We start from the raw sequence: 22,811 nt of genomic DNA on the forward strand, positions 1-22,811 counted from the left end.
GTAAAAACGAGATAACGGTATGTACTGGGATTTAAACATGATTGAAGAAATTTTATCATGTTAATGATAAAATCCATTATACTCAACGAAAAACATTGTTTTGGTGCTGCCAAATTTCCACGCTTGCCGTGTTGTATATCCAATTGCGGACGTTATATGAATATCTCGCCTTTTTATAGCAGCAGTCGGATTCTAGGCAGCCATTCAGCGTTGGGATTATAGGCAGCCAATCATCGTAAGTGGGTTGCCGCCAAAATGCTAGGCCAATTCGTAGGCAGGAATACATATTGATAGATGTGTGTGTCAAACATTAAAGTTAGTTTAAAAATAATTTCCCTCCTCCTCCCCTACAATCCTTTCTTTGTAATGTGTTGCAACTGGCTCGGTTGAGAAACAAGCGGCGTTTGTTCGTGCCAAATAAGAAGTCTAACACCCAATCTTGTTGGATATGGAATTAGCTAACTTCAATAGGATGGGACATTTTGCTTGTACGTATACCTCTAAAGTTTCATGTGCTAGATGTAATTTTGTAATGTAACAATATAGCGCCGTAATGTGCCCCACGGCCCATTCCCTACCATACCTGGGAGTTTATTCTTATTGTAAACATAAATGTGTAACAAATAGCCCGTGACATCCCACACGAATTACACCGGCTGCATGTTCCAGCGGTTGGAACAATTGACTGTAAATTACTATTCTAAGAAAGTTTTCTGGAATAACTAATTTGTTGACCTTTATGGTCTATGGTTTTACTGTAGCGATTCCTATTGAGTAGAGAACATTCACACTGTTGCGTTCCTTTTTGATGGTTTGTGTGGATAGTGGTCATGGGTATCACTATCTATATTGTGGTTACCTTTATCATTGGGTCATTGTTGCTTTCTTTGTTGATGGTTTGTACATGTGTGGAAAATGGTCTTCATTAAAAGGGTATCACTATCCACATTCATGTAGTTGTTATTGTTATCATTGAGTCCTTTGTGCGTTTGGGTGTAACGTCTATGTTTCCGGTTTGCCCTACCTTTTTTGTATTCCGGTAATCTTGTATCGATATCACTATCAGAACACATGTACATGTCGCCTGTAAATATCATTATTCATCGATGATTGACGGTGGTCAGCAGTACCGCCTAATGTTTCCTGTTTGTCCTACGCTTTGGTTTTCCGGTGATTTAAAAAAAAAATAAACTTGAAGCTGTGCCACATACACACACACAACTGGGGTGTCTTTCTACTTAGATGGAGTTTGAGTATAATATTATTTTTTTAATCCTTGCTGATGAAATTACTTTAACAACATTTACTCAGTGATATCCCTGAACTTTGTGGGGAAAACAAATCACAAGCAAGTTGGTGACTATGCAGTGCTAATGACATTATGTTGAATTGTTCATACTTACCTCAGATTCAATCCTGAAGCAATTGTGACTGTCATCTCTTTTCCTACCAATTCAAAAACACAGTATCATGCTCTAGCATCTGTTAGTTTTTTTAAATTTTGACAAGATTAATAACAAAAAAAATTCAGTACAAAAACACTACCCTCACACAGCAACAAAAGAGGCCAAATAGCTCAGGGGGTGAGAGCGAAACTGGGAAGAGGGACCAAGGATTCAGAATACAAACTATTTACAGAAATGAAAGAAAGCGTGTTATGTTGCACTTGAACCTGAATTTCAAATGTATATCTTAAATTTGAATTTGACACACTTCTTCAAGTAGTAATTATACAGAATAAATGGAAATCCTAATTTCAACCTGAATAAAAATAAAAATTAGTATTTAAGCTGCATTTATCTTATACAATGAACTTTATTGGCAAAATCTCCAACATCTTATCTTTATATTAAATATCTAGGCCAGCCAACAGTTGTTTTTTTTTTCAAATTATAGTTATCAATTTTCAATTGTCATCTGACTTAGTAGCGGGCATCAATCCTTTGTGCAATTTGGAACCCCTTTACTTGATACCCTCCAAACCACTCATTGAATCTAGCAACACACAGCCAGATCTTACCCCACTGATAACTAAAGACAGAGCCATGAAAGGACCACTTCTCCAGACCCAACGAGAAAGTGAAGTCACAAGGGTCAAATTTGAACCATGCGGTGGCCGAGACATCAGCTATCTTCAGGTCCAGGTCCAGGCAGCATCGTAACTCCGTGCAGGTCTCACCAATCACAGTGCAGTTGCCTAGGATACTAGTGGAGCTGGCACAGACATCTAGAGAGGAAGAAAAACAAGTGATCAATCCATTTGGGTGTTAAAAAATCTTCAGGAATTTCAAAACACGACTTCCGACTGGTTTTCTATTTGAGGGTCACAAAATTCATTCCATAAAGGGTTTATCTAAAATCTCCTCTAAATAAACAACAATCACAGTTAGATTCGTGACAACTTTCTTGAGTCCGTTCTAAATGCATTTAGCTGTACATACCCTGTGTATGATAGCTGCATGCCTTTCCTGTGAGGAAGCCAGTCAGATGAAGATGACGTAGGGCTGCATCTATGGCAAACTGACCGACATTACCACCAAGGTAACTCAAAAAGCCTGACACTGAACCGTCACCTGAGAAGTAGAAAAAGGTTACAAAATGTAACACGTGCATCGGACAATTCTTAACATAAGAGTACATGTATTTCCAGATTAAGTCCCACGCTATTCAAATGTACGATGATAAGGACATTCTTGTTACTGTTCATTCCCTTTTACTGTTGACAGGACTTAAGTGAATTGACTTGTAATTACATTTGACTGGATTTCTGATACACTTGAATACAACAATGCATGTAGGTTTGGTGATAGTGGACACGTGCGGATTCACGTCAGAAACAGTAGATGGTGCTGTGAGACCACTATAGAGACAGAGTGAAGGATGCCTTGCACTCACTGGATGATGCTGTGTGATCAATATGGAGAGGCAGAGTGCAGGATGCCTTGCACTCACTGGATGATGTTGTGAGACCACTATAGAGACAGAGTGAAGGATGCCTTGCATTCACTAGATGGTGCTGTTAGACCACTTTAAAAAAGTTAGAGTGAAGGATACATTGAATTCACAAGATGATGCTGTGACACCACTTTAGAGAGTCAGTGTGCAGGATGCCTTGCATGAGTGCAGGATGCCTTGCATTCACTAGATGGTGCTATGAGACCACTATAGAGAGTCAGAGTGTAGGATGCCTTGTATTTACTAGATGGTGATGTAAGAAAACTACAGGGAAACAGAGTGAAGAAAACCTTCCATTCATTAGATGATGCTGTTAGACCATTTTATAGGGTCAGAGTGAAGAATGCATTGCATTCACTAGATGGTGCTGTGAGACCACGATAGAAAGTCAGAGTACAGGATGCCTTGCATTCACTAGATGGTGTTGTGAGACCACTATAGAGAGTCAGAGTACAGGATGGCTTGCATTCACTAGATGATGCTGTAAGACCACTATAGAGGGCCAGAGTAAAGGATGCCTTGAATGCACTAGATGATGCTGTGAGTCTACTATAGAGAATCAGCGTGACGGATGCCTTGCATTCACTAGATGATGCTGTGAGACCACTATAGAATGTCAGAGTATAGGAAACCTTGGATTCACTAGACGATGCTGTGAGAACACTTCTGAGAGTAAGACTGCAGGATGCCTCGTATTCACTATATGAAGCTATGACACCACTTTAGAGAGTCAGAGTGAAGGATGTCTTGCATGCCCTAGATGGTGCTGTGAAGCTACTATAGAGAGTCAGAGTGCAGGATGTCTTGCATTGGCGATGAGAGTCCACTACAGAGAATCAGAGTAAAGGATGTATTGCCATTCACTAGATGGTGCTGTGAGACCACCAGAGACAGTCAGAATGAAGAATGCCTTGCATTCACTAGATAGTGCTGTGAGACCAATATAGAGAGTCAGAGTGAAGGATTCCTTGCATTCACTAGACGATGCTGTGAGACCACTACAGAGAATCAAAGTGAAGGATACGTTGCATGCACTAGATGGTGCTGTGAGACCACTATAGAGAGACAGATAAAAGGATGCCTTGCATTCACGAGAAGGTGCTGTGAGACCACTATGGTGAGTCAGAGTGAGCGATGCCTTGCATTCACTAGATGATGATGTGAGACCACTATAGAGAGTCAGAGTGTAGTATGCCTTGCATTCACTAGATGGTGATGAGCGATCCATTCGACCCTGCATACTGGACACGAGGGCAACAACTAGTGCACCTCCCAACTGTCACACTACATGTTCACAGTGTGAACTTCTTTTGCAAATGCAATCGTTGGACATTTGTTGGACAGTGTTCTGAGTTGTTATGTGACACAACATCACGGGGAAGGGCTTAATGGATCGATGGGGTGCAATAAAGGAAAATAATACCACTATAAAGAGTCAGAGTGAAGGATGCCTTGCATTCACTACATGATGCTGTGAGACCACTATTAAGATTCCGAGTGAAGGATGCCTTGCATGCACTACATGGTGCCGTGAGACATCTATGGAGAGTCCGAGTGTAGGATGGTGTGCATGCACTAGGGTGTCAGTGAAGGGACTACAACACATTTGACTATTTTCAAGTGTCTTTTTTACGTGCAAAGAAGCAATCGTGTTGATGTCCGGTTAAAGGGAACATACACAGAAAATATAATGTAACCAGTGCCGCAAAACTGTTTATTACATGTAATTCCTTCTCCTTACTGAAACAAACTTTCGGAAGTATATGTGAAATGCAACAAATATAAAATGAAATTGTTAAAATTAACTTGCCATCACAATGGAATTTGTGAACTTTACCATTGATCAATGACAATAAATCACAACCCAAAGTCACTGGTCATAGATGTGAGCTGTAAACATACCCGGTAGAGTGAATGTATCTCGGGTGTTACACAGCGGTATTGGAAGGCGACTGCCAGCAAACACTGTCAAGGTGTCACATGCTCCATCTACACAGAGAACTAGGGACAAGTCTATCTCAAACTGCTTGTCTTTGGTGATCTTAGCCACTCGCCATCTACGTGTTTAAATGCAAATTACACAGTCAAGAAGGAAATGTAATAATGTTAAATAAGCTATTAGGAACTAGTGGTGTGTATTAACGGTTAGTACAGGAATCGGGTATCCTATTCAATAAAAACACGAGTACCCAGGTACCCCTAAAAAGAAACCTCATCCCAAAATTCGAAGTTGTCTGACGGGCTTGATAGGTTTAAGGTGAAAGCAAGTTTTGCGAGAAATTGCACATAAATGTTAGGTCTCCATGTATCCCAGTTCTCATTTTGAAAATCGCCACAAACATGACAAATGGCATTCAAAACCTTTTTTTTCATAATTGTCTGAGAAGTAATCAAGTGATTTGTAAATTGGGTTTCTGGTAACCGATCCGATAATCTAGAACCGGTTCCTGACATCAGCGGTGGGGTTTCTCAGATACCCGGTTCCGATGCACACCACTATAAGGAGCTGTCACAAGAGTGTTCAAGTTGAAGAAAAGTAAAACTGCATACAGATTTGTGATTGATTAGATATAAATTAGTTTGGGAATTGCCATTTATATACGTATTAAACTAATTGCCGTGTAATCATCATAGTCCTTCAACCATTGATGGAGAGGATGGCCCAATACACAATAAAACGGGAGGTACAGTGGTGCTCTCTTTGCCTTCCATCTCAGTGAGCCGGGTTCAATTCCCGCTTGGCCCACATGTGGATAGGTTTTTTTCCATCCCTACCTGATTCTGTAGGCTTTCCCTGGAATAACCCTTCAGGATTTTCCTCCGATCTGAATGCATTCCTTTTTAATGAATGGTTAATGAATGGTTAATGAATGGTTAATATTTTTATAATAGCTCCAACAAGGGGTTGCAAGGTTTACGCGATTTTTCATTTCTTTAAAATCAATTTGCAATGGAATCCTGTATGAGCATCCTAGCTAGTTGCCACGCTTCGTTGTGGGAACAACTGATACTTGCAATAACACTAATAGAAAATTCAAAATTCTGTGACAGTTTGCCAGGGAAACGCACAAAACACGGCATTTAACGATAATGGTATCTCCAAAGATACAAAGATATAGTGTCATACCTTACTGTCAGGACGCCATTCACAACTTCCTCCATGACATCACCCAGTGGGTAGTGGAACAAAGTGATACTACGTTCCCACTTCTCAAAGCCCACAGACAGGGTGAAGTTGCAGGGATCCAGGATGACCCAGGCACTGACGCTGCGAGTTGTTATCATCAAGTCCATTTCCAGACAGCATCGGATGCCCAGGCAGGAGTTAGTGACAGTGCAAGATAGGAACTCAGGCAGCTGGGTGACATCAACGGCTGGACAGCCTTGAAGAAAGAGAATCAATTACAAATATTACAAATGACAGTGACAGTGACAATTCAGCCTGTAATAGGTGACATTGCATGTAAGGGCGTCAGGAAGCTGGGTGACATCAATGTCTGCACAGCATTGAAGAAAAAGAATCAATTATAAATATTAGAAATGACAGTGACAGTGACAATTTAGCCTGTAATAGGTGCCATTGCATGTAAGGACTTCAGAAAGCTGGGTGACATCAATGGCTGGACAACCTTGAAGAAACAGAATCAATTACAAATCTTACAAATGACAGTGACAGTGACGATTCAGCCTGCAATAGGTGACATTGCATGCGAGGACGTCAGGAAGCTTGGTGACACCAATGATTGGACACTCTTAAAGAAACAGAATCAATTACAAATATTACAAATGACAGCGACAGTAACGACTCAGCCTGTAATAGGTGACATTGCATGTGAGGAAGTCAGGAATCTAGTTGACACCAATGCCTGACAAGCTGGGAAAGACAGGAATCATGCAGTGTCAAATAACAACAGTGACAGTGACTATGTAGAGGTTAGATTTGGAGACGCTGACAGATATTAAAAGACAATAATTATGAAAAACAAAAACAGCTAAGTCACAATATACAGCTCTGAGCTGGGTCAGAGAGGAACATTACAAAATTAGCAATTTGAACTTCTTGGAACCTAAGATTTGGTATGACGTTCTTGTATGAATTATGGTATACAACAGAAGTGAATGTCAACACGTCAGGGGTCTTTCATGGTATAACGGTCTGAATGGAGGAAATACGTTCAGTGCCCTATTTTGTGCACGGTTTGTTCTTAAGAGTCCTACTCTCGTTTTTGATACCATTTAGGTAATTAACTACCACTGGCAAAACTGCATCAAACTTACCACTCCTCAAGGTGCCTGGTGTTCCCCTGTCACAAGGCACACTCTGCAGATATTGCTGCAGAGGGGTTAAGAGCAGAAAGAGATTATACCTACTTTACAAAATGTATTAGCTACATGTAGGTGTGTACATGTATATATGAAGCGATGGAACATTGTATTGTGCCAATCTGTGTCTAGATTGCCTTTTCCTCTCCACTAACTAGACACAGGGGCGGATCCAGGTTTTTCTCAAGGGGGCGAGGTTAGGCTATGAATGGGTATTGAAGTCATGCGTCCCTTTTAGAAGTGATTTGCATTCTGAAGCTATTTAAGAGAATGTGAGTGAAGGATACATACCTTTTTATAATAAGTTTTTTGGCGCGCAAGGGGGAAGGGATTAACCCCTCTAACAGCTATAGATCCATCACTCCAATTAATTCAATCTGATCATGGCGGTAGGCTACCCCCAACCTTTACAATTCCTTTATAATATTTTATGAAAGAGATTAGCCATTACCAATGGCCTTGGATAGGACAATGATTAAAAGCCAATGAGACATCAAACTATGCACACTCACACTCAGGCCAAACTTCTCCAACACCAATTCAATGGCAGAGTTTCCGATGCGACCGCCTAGCTCTCGTATGAATCCCTCCACTGTACCATCACCAGGCAAGGTGAATGATGTAGCATTAGTGTTACACAAGGGTATAGGAACCCAGACATGGTCAAGTACTGGGTTCATGGTGCAGGTGTCATCAATGCACAACGTGAGACCCAAAGTCACAGAGAAGACTTTCTTGGCTGTGAGTTTCTCAAGGCAATAGCTGAAAATAGCAAATGTTACAAATTTGAATTATTGGGGGGGGGGGGGGCAAATTACACAAGGTAATTTTCACTGGCATTAAAGTGTCATATTTTTATAGGGACATATAAATGAAAGTAGTGCTCACCAGAAGTTCTCGGCCCAAAGAACTACTTTAATTAATAGTTTCCTTCCTATACTTGTGTATCAGTGCTTCAAGGATCCGATTTTGTCATATTTGTATACATGGATAGTTGAAATGGAATTCAAATGCAACATCTTAAATGGCTTTTTAAAAACATAGTCCATCATTTGTAATTTGTGCATTTTGTTTGTTTGAAGCAACAAAAGTGTTCAACATCTAAGATGTATAATCTGAGAAACACAGCATTCTAGGATCTCAATTTCAAATCAAAAGTTGCTCAATCATGTTGCCCAATCATGTTTTGAAATGTTCTGAATTGTATCTTTCGAGTCCATTTTTACAAATTAAGGAGTGTTTCATCTTCAAATTTGGTAACTTCAATTAACAATCAAAAGAACAGATTTTTCCCCAATTCTCCAATCCTTAACAAGCAGAAGAAACATAAGCACCAAACTCACCTCAACATTACAGCGTTTCCAATGTTTACCGTTTCCACCTTTCCCCAGGTGTAGCTGAAGAGAGTGATGTTCAGTTCCCAGTTCTCAAAGGCCACATACAGCTGGAAGTTGCAAGGGTCAACTTGAATTCTTGCACTCAGCAAGAGTTCAGTGATGACAAAGTCAAGATGGATGCAGCATTGGATGCCAAGGCAGCGATCGTCAATGGAGCACTGGACGACATTCTCCAGGAAGGGTAGGGAGATCAATGGGCATTCTAGTAAAAAAGAAAAAAGATAATTTTATAAACGCTTCCTTACTTGGACAGGTAATTTCATTGCAGGATAGGAACAAACAAATTGTGTAGACCATGGATCTTTCCTTCCTGCAAGCTAGATCTGTTGCTTGCTCTATGGTGCAAGCATGCCGAGCACGCCATGGTGGGTCATACATCGCATTGTACACGTCTTCATGACTCTTTCCATGTTGAATTATGCCTCTAATGAATTGAAATGTGTCGAGGGTGGTGTTCCTGGTAGCCAAAGGGAAGCAAATTTGTCTCTGACATTTCATAAGGAAATATCAAGCCTGTTTTTGTTTTGACAGACATGTTTCATACGGAACACTGCTTATTTTTAAAACGTAACATCAATTTTGTCACTTGTGTAGAATTCATGCTGCCCCAGGCCGCAGGGAGTCCAACCGAATTTAAATGGATCTACTAACATGCATAATGCATGACCACCCGTCACATGTACTGTGGAGCCGTAACGTGACTCGCCATAGCAAGCTATTTCTCATCTTGGGGAATTCCCTTGTAGATGAGCACGTGCTTACTGAATGACCGTACTGTCCTTTGACTGGCAAATTGGTCTCAATTTCCTCTTTCCACGACTCCATTTAGTGATGTTTTAGGTGCAGGGATATAAGTGTCTGCAAGGGGTGCGGTTTGATTTATATTTATTTGATCGCAATTAACTAACTATATAGACTGACACAGTCCTGCGAAAATATTCCGAGGCTGGTGGATGGGCAAAATATCAGGAAAGTTATATACAAATATTACTGTAAACATTGTAGGTAGGGATTAATTGTCAATGTACCAACTTCAGAAGCTTCTTCCAAAAGTCCAAGATCTGCAGAGTTGTGTTGACATCAAAAGTTTCCAGGATTCGTGTATACATGTACGTGCATTATACAAACATTAATTGTTGATCTTTCGTCTTTTTTATGAAGTGGCTGGTACTTGCCGATTAATTGCACATGTACAATTAGTAGCAAATTTGATTACCAAGGATCCTGGCCACGATTACGTGACGCATTAAAAATGCTCAACGAATACCAGGTCACTGTTACAGCAATATTGAGTTCACCACTGACTGGGCCATGTTCAAAATTTAATTTGGTAAAGGGCCTGTCACATTATATGCGATCTCATAGGAGACCTTACGACGACCAAAAATATTTCATAAATGTATCAATCGCAGCGAGGACGCAAGAAAATGACAACTTTCTGTCTCAAAGAAGCTCAAGCTACGCTCATACTATACTGTGCTCTTCCCGCGCTTACGATGCGCTCAACTCGCTCTCTATGCGCCCCGTCAAGCTCAATTACTCGATCTAGTCGCTGCCGCTGCGCTGTCACTGCGCTCACACAACGCTCTGCTCGCTGTTGATACGTCCTAGTAGCTCGCGTCGCGCTCTCCATTCGACCAAAATACGCTCACGTGACGTCACTTGCGCTGTATAAATACCACGACAAAACGGTCAATACACAGTCCAGTTTCAAAATTATTCTACAAGTTCATCGCAGTCGAGTTACTTTCTCATGGAGACTACATCGACTGTCTTGCGCCTATAGGCTGCCTCAATGCCACTTCAATGTTGCACGATTCACGCTCGCACAGCGCCCGAGATGCGTCATTACGACGTCCTGGCTACGGCGCAGAGGTGTTGCGATTGTTTTGAGCATGTTCAAAGACCTTGGCGCTCATCAGAGACCATTAAGACCCTCTAGCGCCCATCTGGCGACCTATGTAGTTGTCGCTGCGATCTAGTAATTGTTTTTGCGCCCCAGCTATTTTCCAAGGACGCAGTGAGAGCGCATATAAGATCGCAGACAGTGTGACAGGGCCTTTAGCAGAAACCAATCAATCAAACACAGACTTACGGGTGCCTGTCGTTATCTGTGAAGGCAACTGGCATGTCGTTCCAATGATCGTATCCTGAAAAAATGACAGATCAATAAGAAATACAAATAAACTCTATGCATTGAGGGAAAAAAAATCAAAAAGGAGGTTAAGGTACAAAAAAGAAAATACGTATATCATCATGTAAGAAATACAACACACATGTAAGAAATGTAAGTAAAACAAGATTACACAGACCTAATGCTTGTAAAAGTAGCATTAGGTAGTATCTCAAATATTAAGCGTTTGAATGCGATATTCCTGCTAATATAACAACAGCCACATTTTAAAAGGGCTATTCCTCCATTTTCACTCAAAAGTAAGCTTAAGAAGACAAATGCACTTGTCAGAATCTAATTTCCCCTTACACTGGGTGGCCCAATAAAAAAAACCGGAACGGCGTACTTCCGCAACCCTGAGATTCAAACAATTGCATGGGGAATTCTGTTTAAGAAAATGACACAAAGATCGCCCGATTCGGTCCATTAGACAGTTTCACATGTTGTGAAACACAGTTGGGAGTCATTTTGTTCTGATGAATTAGGAAACTGTGCCTGCGAATCTCATTTAATTGGATAGAGGGATTAATTGTTATGTAGTAATACCTACATGAAAGATGTGTGCTTCACAAAATAGGATCTGCAACAAAAACTAGTGGAGCGAATCGAGAGATTTTGGTATCATATTTCTTCTAAAAAGATTTTCCATCCATTAGTAGAGGTGGTTTGAGTCTCAAGCTAGTGGAAGTATGATGTTTCAGGTTGTTGGTGTTTATTTGGGTTTTTTTTTTTTGGGGGGGCGCCATCATGTATGTACTTTATTTGTTTGACATGGCTAAACATCAAAGATCAAAGGGTTCAAAGACAGTCAAGTATAATCCCTATTTTATCTGGGCAGATGTCAGTTTTTACAAAAGTTCTGATCATTACACCAAAGTGCCCAATGTCATGGTAAGGCTAACCACAGATATTCTGCACTTACATTAACCTTTTTCTTTTTTGGCCAACAGAGCCTGCAAAGAAATTGTGTGACTCCGTGGGAATGCATGTATGCACACAAGCCAAAATTCCTTGACACGTGAAATATGCTCAGTGGTACCCCAGAATATTCTGCTACAGTTATCAAGGATTCTCACAGTAAGCAGACCTACAACAGGTCCAAGAAGTATACATTTCAGTTGGCAAAGTATCATATCAATTTAGTGGTGTACCCAGGCCTTGTATTTGGGGACAGCCCACCAGGTCATGACAAATTGGAAAAGCATAGAAGGAGGGGTGGATGGGAAGGGTGTGGATCTAATGTGACACGGGGTGTTGCTTATGATATTTTAGCCCCCTTTTAATTTAGCCCTTTTTCAGCTTGTTTTTGAAAGACACTCTATCCTCTTTGGGTGTTCCAGTGTGTCACTCTCACCTGTAGGTTGAGTTTAGTCAGTACCAGCTGGATAGCTGCCTGTCCCACATTGTCTCCTAGCTCATTCAGGAAACCTTTGACTGAGCCATCCCCAGGCAAGGCCAGGGAGAGGTTAGCATTGCACAAAGGTATTGGGATTATCTTGTCAGCCATGATTGCGAAGTCTGTAGCGATGCCATCAATGATGAGAGAGAAGGCCAGATCTACTTCATACTCCTTGGTGGCGTCAAGCTTGTCAATGGAAAACCTGGACAAAATAATTAAAACTTGTACTTATTTGTCAGAATTCTTTAAATTCCACTGTTAAAATTGAATACAAACACAAAACGGTCAAGATTTTGTCCTCAGTATTAGTCTTAATGGTGGTCACAACAAATCATCACATCAGGTACTTCAAAAAACACAGAGACACTTGTCAATCAGTCTCAGGAAACAAAACCAATTAGCAAAAACAAAAGTTTAGGTGGGGGGCAGGGATTTGACTGAATTTACCTCATCAAACACTCCAACTTTCTGAACAGGAAGAACACTGTTTGAGGTCATACAAACTACCGGTACAGACTTTAACCCTCAACATAGTATTTTTATGCAATGTTATGAAGAGGATGTCAGCTGTGGTGTCAGTGAGGGTATTAACTACTTCTCTACAATTATCATTATGGCATTAAATTGAGTCTGTCCATTGGCTTAGATGTCACAGTTATGAAAACATTCACAGAGCTCAGAGAAAATCACCAGTTGTATTTTAGTTTGGAAATATATTCTTCTTCATATAAACTCACCTGACACTCAGGGCATCGCCAATCATGAAACTTTCGATCATTCCCCACTCGTAAGAAAACAGCGAGACGTTGAAGTACCACGACTCTAGCCCGACAGACAGCGTATAGTCACAGGGGTCAATGATCAACCAGGCCTTGGAGCTGATCTGAGTCACCTTCAAGTCTAGATTCAGACAACAATGAAGACTTGTGCAACGACTGCTGATATGGCATGACAAGTTGGGAAGGCTGTCAGGAACCTGCACAGGGCAACCTAAAACAGAATTTAAAATGTAGGAGTTTAACAAGTGTACTCATACAAATGTAAAGGTATACAATGGAAGGTTTCAACCAGGAAAACTCTCAATTGCACTAGGTGAACACCTCCAAAATCAGTCAATCACAAGTGGTTTAAACAACGTTAAGATGAACGCCGCGCCGGACTAAGAACTCCTTCTTGTGTCAGCAGCGCACGTGCGTCGCAAAGTAAAAACAAATTAAATGTGATGGTCTGAACGTGCGTCGTTTTTTAATCATTCTTCGAGTTGAGCGTTTTATACGAAGAATCAAGTGAATGTGGGAAATAAAAGCCCTTCAGGAAACTAGAACATATTAAATGATTAATTTAGGTTATATAAATTCAGCATAATACTATTCCTCTCGTTAATATATTTGTCTTGTTAATTTGTTTGATTATCTACGTCCTGCTTTGCCTTATTAGTGCAGGTGTGTGTGTTCTCAGATTTGTGTACACAAAATTGTTTGTAGCCTATGATTTCAACATTTTCATGCCTTAAATTTGCCCTTGACCTTCCGTTTGAACTAGTTATTTATGAAGCCAATGTGTCAGTAATAATTAAGTCATATGCCCTAGTTCAAGTCGCCAACTGGTTTAGCAAGTCGTTATCAGTTTGAGATATTCAAAAGAAATACGCGATTTTTTTTATAACATTATCTTACCTTGATAAAAGTAGAGTCAAGAAATATCTTGTTGAAAGTATCATCCGATTGTACAAGTTCTTACTTAGATGTCTAATTGAGTGTTTCTATGTACTGTTTCAAGTCAATCATCAGTCAATCAAAAGTAAATCATCAGTCAATCACAATTTATCATCAGTTAATCACAAGTCATCATCAGTCAATCACAATTCAATCATCAGTCAATCACTAGCTACTCATAGTATAAAAGCCATTCCTTTGCCTTTGAGATTGACTTGACTACTAGTCTGTAATTATGGAAGTGTGTCATTTACTTTAATTTTGAATAATGCTGGTACTTGCAATGTTATGTCAGTACTTACTGTCACTACCAACCGGGAGTGCTGGAGGAAGAGAACAGGTGGCTCTTGACAGGAAGTTCTAGATAAAAATGATGGAAAAAACAGTTAAATCTACTCACATCCATGATGTATTAATACCTTTGAGATGTCAATGTTAACATATCTGGTCAACTACATTTCTCTACTTTCAATACAGTCTGTATTCTTTCCGCTTACTATTTTAAGGTTCCTTGTGTTCACATGGCACATTTCCTCTCATTTCTCTAAATGAAATTGGAGCAGATATTGTGTGAGACAAAGGCGTTCATTTTTAAATGCTCATTGTTTTCAGCACTATTAATTGAGAGAACTTAGGTTTACTAGAACTAGCTGGCACTGATATATCTCAATACATCGTCAAGGATGGCCATGCGTATTGAATTTGGAGCACAACTTGTTTTTTAACTGAATGGGAATAAACGTTTGCAGTTAAAATAGACAGAGAGAGAAAACAAAAGACAAACTCACACAAATGTGTGAATGTGTTTAGTAGGGACTCTGTGCACAAGTACCCCTCAATAATACACAGAGTCAGTTGGGAGGCACTACTTGGACGGACTCTTGAACATTTATGGTACCTGATGCTCGTGTAAAGATGAAGGTTTGCACAATATGCAATACACGGGCATGTAACTTGAAAGTAACAACAAAAAGAGGAAACTCTAATCTTTACAAGACTTTGTACAATGTTTTTTAATTTAAATAGCATAAGTGTGAAGTGAAAAAAACGAGGAAATCGGCTGATTTCAGGACAGATTGTATGCCTACATACACGCACAAACTAGTAAACTTACTGGTGTGTCCCTCCCACTGATGCTCATGTGAAGATGCTATATGTTTGTGAGCTTGCATAATCTGCTATACATGCACAAACCATGAGTGATGTGTCCCTCCCACTGATGCTCATGTGAAGATGATTTATGTTTGTGTACTTGCATAATATGCCACACATGCACAAGCCATGAGTGGTGTGTCCCTCCCACTGATGCTCAAGTGAACATGCTATATGTTTGTGAACATGCTATAACTTGCATAATATGCCATACATGCACAAACCATGAGTGGTGTGTTCCTCCCATAGGTGCACATGTGCAGATGCTTTCGGTTTGTGTACTTGGATAATATGCCACACATGCACAAACCATGAGTGGTTTGTTTCGTCCCACTGATGCTCATGTGAAGATGCTATACATGTAGGTTTGTGTAATGTCTTATCATGCCAAACATGTTTTAACCATGAGTGATGTGTTACTTCCACTGGGACTCTTATTATCAGTGGCTATGAAGCGCCAATACTGTTATACAGGGTATTGCTAAATCACTAACAGACCTATATTTAGGTCAAACATCTCACCTTGAGACCTAAATAGTCTAGTACCAAGTCTACATCTGCATCGGTGACATGACCCCCTAAGCTATTCAGGTAGCCAGAGATGGTACCATCCCCAGGCAGGGAGAAGGTGGCATTGGGATTGCAGATTGGTATGGGTACATGAGCTGCCTGCAGCAGGTGGATGGGTCGACAGGTGCCATCTATGCACAGGATTACTGACAAGTCAATCAGGAACTCCTTCTGTTCATTGAGCTTGTCAACATTATATCTGAGCCAAAACAAATACAGATTTCCAAAAAGAATTAGGGGAATTGTAATGTCCTGGTTCCTTCTGGATTTTTACAGATTAAAAATGCCATTCCTAATTTCTTCCAAATACATGCAAGGACATTTACACATTCTCCAGTATTAGCATTGTGACAATTTGCATTCCAAGACAGTTTCTACAATTTTTGGGAAACATGGTTTCAATTTTGGAGTACACCGAAACACAAAATGACGACTCGGTTCCTATTTTCTGTAATGCATGCTTAAATATAATTATATAATAATAGATTCAAAGGATTTTTTTGTGTCTGGCACCTGCATAAATGAACACAAAAGTAGTCAATTTCTTCGGACCATTTAACAAAAATCAAAAGCTTTGTGATGTCATAACAAAGACTCTGGTTTTCAATAATTGATTTTTGTCACAACATACATGCAGAACCAAAACCACTTAAATATAAATCCTTGTACTGTTGTGTCATTTGTCTGCTGCCTTAAGCAACAACTATTACACAAATGAAACAAGCTGCCATAGCAGTATATGAAACAAACAATCCTTGAAATTTTAAGTTTAAATAAGTCTCAAGCTCTATATATCTTGACAATGAGGCAAATCATTTCCAGCAATTGACAACCTCTTTAAATGAGTATCTATGTCTACAATTTTAATATAACAGGCCGGGATGTTAAGTTAATGTACACTGTGTGTTTGGAGTTTCATCACTCCTTCAGTGTAAAACAAGGTGGGGAGGTGGGGGATTGGGGCAAGGGACATGAAAAGAAAGCACTAGCATCTTACAACTGATAACGACACCTTCCCCTACTTTTTATCACTTTTACTAATGAAAAAAACAATACCGAACAATTACCAATGCTGGTCCCTCCGCTGCAGTGCCAATACATGCATATGCTACTGTGTATCAAATCCTACTGTAAATTTTCTTCCAGTGACTTTAGGATTGGAATCCTCATATGCATTTAATTATACTCACTCTATACGCACAGAATCACTGATATCCAGCACCTTATCCACTGCCCAGTCGTATTCAAAGAGCGTCAGATTCTTAGACCAGGACCCCAACCCGACGGACAGCTGGAATTCACAGGGGTCTAGGAGGGCGTAAGCGGTGGTGGACAGCTGAGTGAAGATCAGGTCAAGGGAGGCACAACATGTCAGGCCCAGGCAGCGGTCATCCGCTGTACACGTCAACAGGCTGGATGGAGGTGGCAGCCTTAAGAGTGGACATTCTGACAACAAATTTTGTGTACAGGTTGCAAATTACAGAACATCTCTGATGATGCATTGGCAATGTAAGAGATTTCTAAGGGAATACATGTGTGCTTAGCCGGTTTTAAACATTATGTATATCCCCGGCTGGAATCTGGATGGGTGGTAATTATCAGCATCCAGACTCCAACTGGTCTTAAACATAGTGTTTAATACCGGTCAAGCACATTTTTATTCCCATTCATACCTTTTCAAAGGAGTCCAAATTGCATGTGACAATAGTTAAAGTGTTTAATCATCCTTTAAGACCGACCACGTGACGGGCTTCCGACCAATAGGTTTGGGTAAACTGTCTTATAGGTATTTATGAATGTACATTACTTTTGACAGCTACAAGTAGTCTTATACCTTAAAGAAATCAAGCACTTTAATTTTCCGAAACTGGTAATATCAGGTATAGGTATGCGACAATTTGGAAATTATAGTATTTTATTAAATGCATATAAAACTCATGAAACAGGGGTGATTATTATTTTTCAAGGCCACTTACTGTTTTCACTTGGTGCAAGTATCTCCATGTCACATTGCTGGTTGCTAACATATTGCTGCAAATTGAATAAACATTACGTTTCTAAAAATAACAGATCTGCAGAAATTTCTCTTGCAGAAATTTCTGTTGCAATACTTGCAACAGAAAATGTGATAATTTCGTTCCATGTGACAAAAAAATAACTTGTAAATTTGCTTGTAGAACTAACAAATCTAGCACTTAAGAATGGAGAGAGATAGAAGTAACAAGTCGATGTAGTGTCTGTCTGTGGACACTAGGGTCCATCGATATATCAATATTACTTCATTACTCGATCCATGTGATACCGAGTATCAAAAGATGATTTTGACGAAATCGATATCATTATCAAATGTCATATCAGCCGATGTGGCTGTGCATGAGAGCAGTAGCCAACCAAGGGAGTGGGGGTGGGGGCCCCCCTTGGTGAGCTTGAGCCCCCCCTCCCCCCCTCAAGTTGTTATTAATTTGGGGGGCGGGGTCATTTGTTTAAGTCACACAATTTGACCGTGGTAATATGTAATTTAAGTGGTCTTTGTAGTATAAGTGGCCTATAATACTTTAAAAGTAAAACCCGACCTGACCCATTATATTTGGGTTTTCGTACTAGGCTAGGCGATCCAGAGTTTATCACCTTCGGGCAGTTTTAGCACCACATGAATGCCTACCACCAGCAGGGACTGATTAGTACCGCTTGACTGAACGACTTGCTGGCATGCCTGAACTGATACTTAGCGGCCTTAACCCACCTAGATTTTTCAGGATATAAATATCCAACGTAATATTCGTTTTTGTCCAATTATCATTGAAATTGATGCACAAACAACGGAAATCGTAAATTTGTCGGACTGAGCCTTTACATTTCAAAAGATAGATCCAGCAGGAAGTAAATAGTACCATTTTGACTGGCCTCCTGTGGTGCTACTAATTGTCTTAAGGGATTAACCAGATAATGTTACAGCTTTTAAAAGGGAAAATCACATCATGTCGTCAAAAGTCTGTGTCCCCCCCCCCCCCGAAAAAAAATTATAAATATATATATATATGTATTTTCTGCGGCCGAAAAATGGGGCATTAGAGAGCATGGTTTGACTACTAAAAATCTAAGAATTGTGCCGACAGACGACAACACAGGAAGGATAAACTGAACTCTCAACCTGTTTTTTTTAGGGGGACATCTAGTGGGGACGTGAGCAAGCCCACACAACATATCTGAAACAGGTTTATGCTCATGTGTTATCTTTTGTTGAGAGGTCCACACGTACAATGAACGTAATGCTTGTAAACATGAAAGTGTGTACGTACAGGCTATGGTGTGCACATAGGGCTCTCAGAATGGTCCAGAAGTGCCATCAACTGTTTGTGTTATGAGTCCATAACTCTAATAAGGTAATTTCATTTTCTTTTTGTTTAGAATACAAGTTGTAATTTTCTTGAACTTACCACGATTCCAAGTTTTCGGAGTCCAGCCTGGATGGCCAACTCCCCTACATTCCCACCGAGCTCCCTGGCAAGACCAGCAAAGCTGCCATCCCCAGGCAGCTCAAAGGAAGCACTGAGATTACAGAATGGAATAGGAACCAGGGAATCCTGAAGGACTGGTGTGGTTGTACACTCAGCGTCGATGCAGATGGAGATGTCCAAGTTGATCTGGAACAATTCCTCTGAATCTAACTTGTCAATGGTCAGACTGTGAAGAATAGAGAAGAAAACATCAACTGAATTTATTTTATTTACTTTCTGAGTCTTACAGTCAATAAAAAAAATCTTACATCAAAGTTAATCTTTAAACCAAAGAATTATATTTTTACACATGTATCCACAATTCTTAAATACCTAATAAGACAGTTTACTCATTTGGTTTTAAACAGTTGATAAAACACCAGCTGGCTGGTTTTAAACACTTTGGACAGAAAAATCTGGTCCCTTTTACCCTTTTACTGGTCTGAATGATGTTGATGTAAAATGCAGCAACTTGAGAGTGGCTAGATCAGCAAGCATCCAGAGGTCTAACTACTTTCTTAGTTCTAAAAATTAATGTGGCCTGACGTTGCGAACTTAGCAAGTTCTTCTTCAGAGGCTAAAACAGAAATGACAGAGGTACATACATTAACAAGGGGGCGCACATAAACATGCAGGGATGAAAGAAGAAACACAAAAGGAGGATTAGGTGGGAAAGGTGTGGAAAGATGCAGGGGAGGGTGGATGAGAGAACAAAGAAACAAAGGGAGATGGCAAACCACAAGGGGTCTGGTAAGAACAGGGGAGGGACCAGAAAGGGGAAGGATCAAAGGTCACAGGGAGTGGTAACGGACAAAAGAGTGTGGGAGTGAAGGGGGATTATGCGGGGGGGGGGGAAACAGTATGGAGGTGGAAAGGGATGAAAGATGGGGGAAGATGGGTAAGCACAAACAATGAAGACCAGGTGGATTATCTGTAACAGAAGACAATGGAGGAAGAAAAAGATTAATCATTTCCAAGTTGGATGATGAGACCATGTGGTTGAATAGTTCGAAGACGATTCATCCACACTTTCTCTCTGCTGAGGCGAACTGAGTCCTTGCGATGGCCAAGAGATTCAATGCCCTGCAAAATCATATCAGAAATGGAGTGGTTAGGCAGGTTGAAGTGATGACCAACAGGGGTGTCTAGTTTCTTGGTGTTGACCGTTGACCGGTGGGCATAGAAACGCTTCTTGAGCGTATTCTTAGTCTCACCTACATACTGCACTCCACAGACCCTGCAAGAAATGAGATATATGACATTAGGGGTGTTACAAGTGATGTTACCAATGGTTCTGTGGGTAGTGACAGAAGAGTGGCCAGAAAAGGAGTCAGACTCCTGGATATGAATCTGGCAGACAACACATCTGGAACTACACTTGAAAGTACCATGCTGGGTGGGAGGGGATGCATCTAAGGATGGGACTTCAGCTCGAACAATCAAGTCCCGTAGATTTCGAGGACGCCTGTAAGCCAATGTGGGGCCGTTGGGGATGGCGCGGGCAAGGCGATCTGAAGTATGGAGGATGTGATGATTGTCATTAGTGATTTTGCGAAGGGGAGGGAGATTGGGGTGAAACGTGGTAACCAAGGGAATCATGGGTTTGGCCATGGCATCAGGGGCCTTTCCCGTGAGAGCTAGATTTCTGGGGATAGCTTTAGCTCTGGCAATGGCACGATGAATTTGGCGAGAGCTGTGACCCCTGGCCACCAAGTTGTTCCTCAGTATCTGTGTATGGCGGGAAAAATCGGAATCATTAGAACAAATTCTTCTGAGTCTGAGTGCCTGGCTAAACGCTATGCCAGTTTTGCAGTGCCTGGGGTGACAGCTGGAGGAGTGGAGGTACTGGTGGGTGTCTGTGGGTTTGGAATACAGGTCAGTGGTTAGTGAGTTGCCTTGCTTGCGGACAGTGACATCCAGAAAGTGGGTTTGGTGAGCCGAGAACTCCGATGTGAATTTGATGGTTCTGTGGAAGGAATTGATGTGGTTAGTGAAGGTCAAGAGACTGTCCTCGTCGCTGGTCCAGATGAAAAAAACATCATCAATATATCTCCACCAGATCCAAGGGCGACATGGGGCCGAGGCAAGAATGCGTTCTTCGAGGTCACCCATGAAGAGGCAACCAACTTTCTTAGTTTTTTGTTTCACACACACACAAAAAGAAGAAGGTTGGTTGGCCGTTCTTCACAATCTTCGCTTGGCATGCACAATACTACCAATGAGTCCGTATTTCATAGACCTTAATTAACACTACTGCCAACACGGCTGCGTTCGGCGCCACATCGCGAAGTATGCATCACGCGCGCCAATCTCCATAAGGAGCTGTTTATAACTACTCGCGAGAGGTAAATACAAAAACTTAGCTTAAGGTAAATTTGTTTAAAAAAATCGTTGGAAATGTATAATTTTGGACTTCCCTTGACTTTTTGTCCGAAAAGGTATTGGGAATAAATATGTGCTTGGCTGGTATTAAACAAGTCCGTTTAAGACCGGTCTGGGGCTTGGTTGCCGATTATTAGCGTCCAGGCCCCAAGCCAGTCTTAAGCGGATTTGTTGAAAATCGGCTGAGTACATATTTATTCCCCAATTCAAATTTGTGTATCTACAAATTCACAGATAGGCCTAAGTTTTTTTTAATCAGACATACTAGAAACTTGATGCCATTAACAATTGACCAATAAAACAAACTTGTTATTATGCTGGAGGCGTACCACAGTCAGTATTCTATTTAGCAAACCTTACGGAGACAGGTTATAAATTTGATATGTATGAGGCATTATGCATGAGGTACACCATGCACCATCAGTATTGCCTATAAAATACCTTATAGTTACTGCCTTGCCAATGTCGACCTCTTCCTGCTGACCCCACTGATAGGACAAGATTTGCAGATCCAGACTCCAGCTGCCTAGACTGACTGACAGCTGATAGTTACAAGGATCAAAGATGAAGGAGACCTGCGTGCTGATGGGACTGATCCCTGGGATGGGAAGCTCCAGACAGCAATCGAACCCTAGACACTTCTCTGGAATGGTACAGATCAGGTTTCTCGGAAGGTGGGGAAGTCTGATATCCTTGGGGCAAACTAGACACATATGGGGAAAAATGCTTTTATTACAACCATTTACATTAAACAGAGCTTTCTGGTAAACAAATTAAGAAATTAACTCAAACAGCAATTGAACCCAAGACACCATCCTGGTGGATTCCTTCTACTGTATTGATGTTTTAGGTGAATTTGAAATGTTAATGACAAACTCAGAATATGAAGCCAACGAAAATTGAAATATTTAAGAAATACAACTGACAAAAAAAAGATTACAACAAAAAGTACAAATACTACATGGAAGTCTTTTTGAACTTACGTCTGTGCCAACCATCTTGTGTGACTTGTGGACGGACACATGGCATGCGACTGATGAATTCCTACGTAACAATAGGTGTTGATTGAACAAGTCAATGATTAAAATGGCAATTCTTGGATGACTCAAAGAGGATGAGACTTTTTTATCACAAACTGTCAAACAAATCCTTAAAGGCACCTAGTCGATTTTACACTGTAGTTTACTTGATTGGGCCCTTAAAGCAAATGGATCTATTAAGACTTGAGGAATAAGCATACGATGTGCT

At 40.7% G+C, this 22,811-nt stretch overlaps 1 protein-coding gene and 1 long non-coding RNA gene across 2 annotated transcripts in view; both read right to left on the reverse strand.

Annotated features, from left to right (window-relative positions):
• The window catches only part of LOC119733039, a 149,281-nt gene that overhangs the window by 84,420 nt on the left and 42,050 nt on the right, over positions 1-22,811 (reverse strand). Inside the window, 18 exon segments of the mRNA XM_038206623.1 lie at positions 1,404-1,446; positions 2,021-2,227; positions 2,442-2,573; positions 4,858-5,012; positions 6,083-6,356; positions 7,234-7,288; positions 7,791-8,040; positions 8,622-8,877; positions 10,771-10,825; positions 12,203-12,449; positions 12,985-13,147; positions 14,265-14,322; positions 15,637-15,883; positions 16,875-17,130; positions 17,661-17,715; positions 19,122-19,368; positions 22,005-22,266; positions 22,547-22,607. Of these exon segments, the coding sequence (XP_038062551.1) occupies positions 1,404-1,446; positions 2,021-2,227; positions 2,442-2,573; positions 4,858-5,012; positions 6,083-6,356; positions 7,234-7,288; positions 7,791-8,040; positions 8,622-8,877; positions 10,771-10,825; positions 12,203-12,449; positions 12,985-13,147; positions 14,265-14,322; positions 15,637-15,883; positions 16,875-17,130; positions 17,661-17,715; positions 19,122-19,368; positions 22,005-22,266; positions 22,547-22,607 (3,023 nt within the window).
• Positions 8,628-12,304, reverse strand: LOC119728978. Its single transcript, XR_005271173.1, has 3 exons — positions 12,203-12,304; positions 10,771-10,825; positions 8,628-8,877 (listed from the first exon to the last, which is right to left on the reverse strand). It is a non-coding gene; the product is annotated as an uncharacterized LOC119728978 (long non-coding RNA).

This window comes from Patiria miniata, unplaced genomic scaffold (assembly GCF_015706575.1).
Source record: "Patiria miniata isolate m_02_andy unplaced genomic scaffold, ASM1570657v1 HiC_scaffold_1, whole genome shotgun sequence".
Taxonomy (NCBI): domain Eukaryota; kingdom Metazoa; phylum Echinodermata; class Asteroidea; order Valvatida; family Asterinidae; genus Patiria; species Patiria miniata.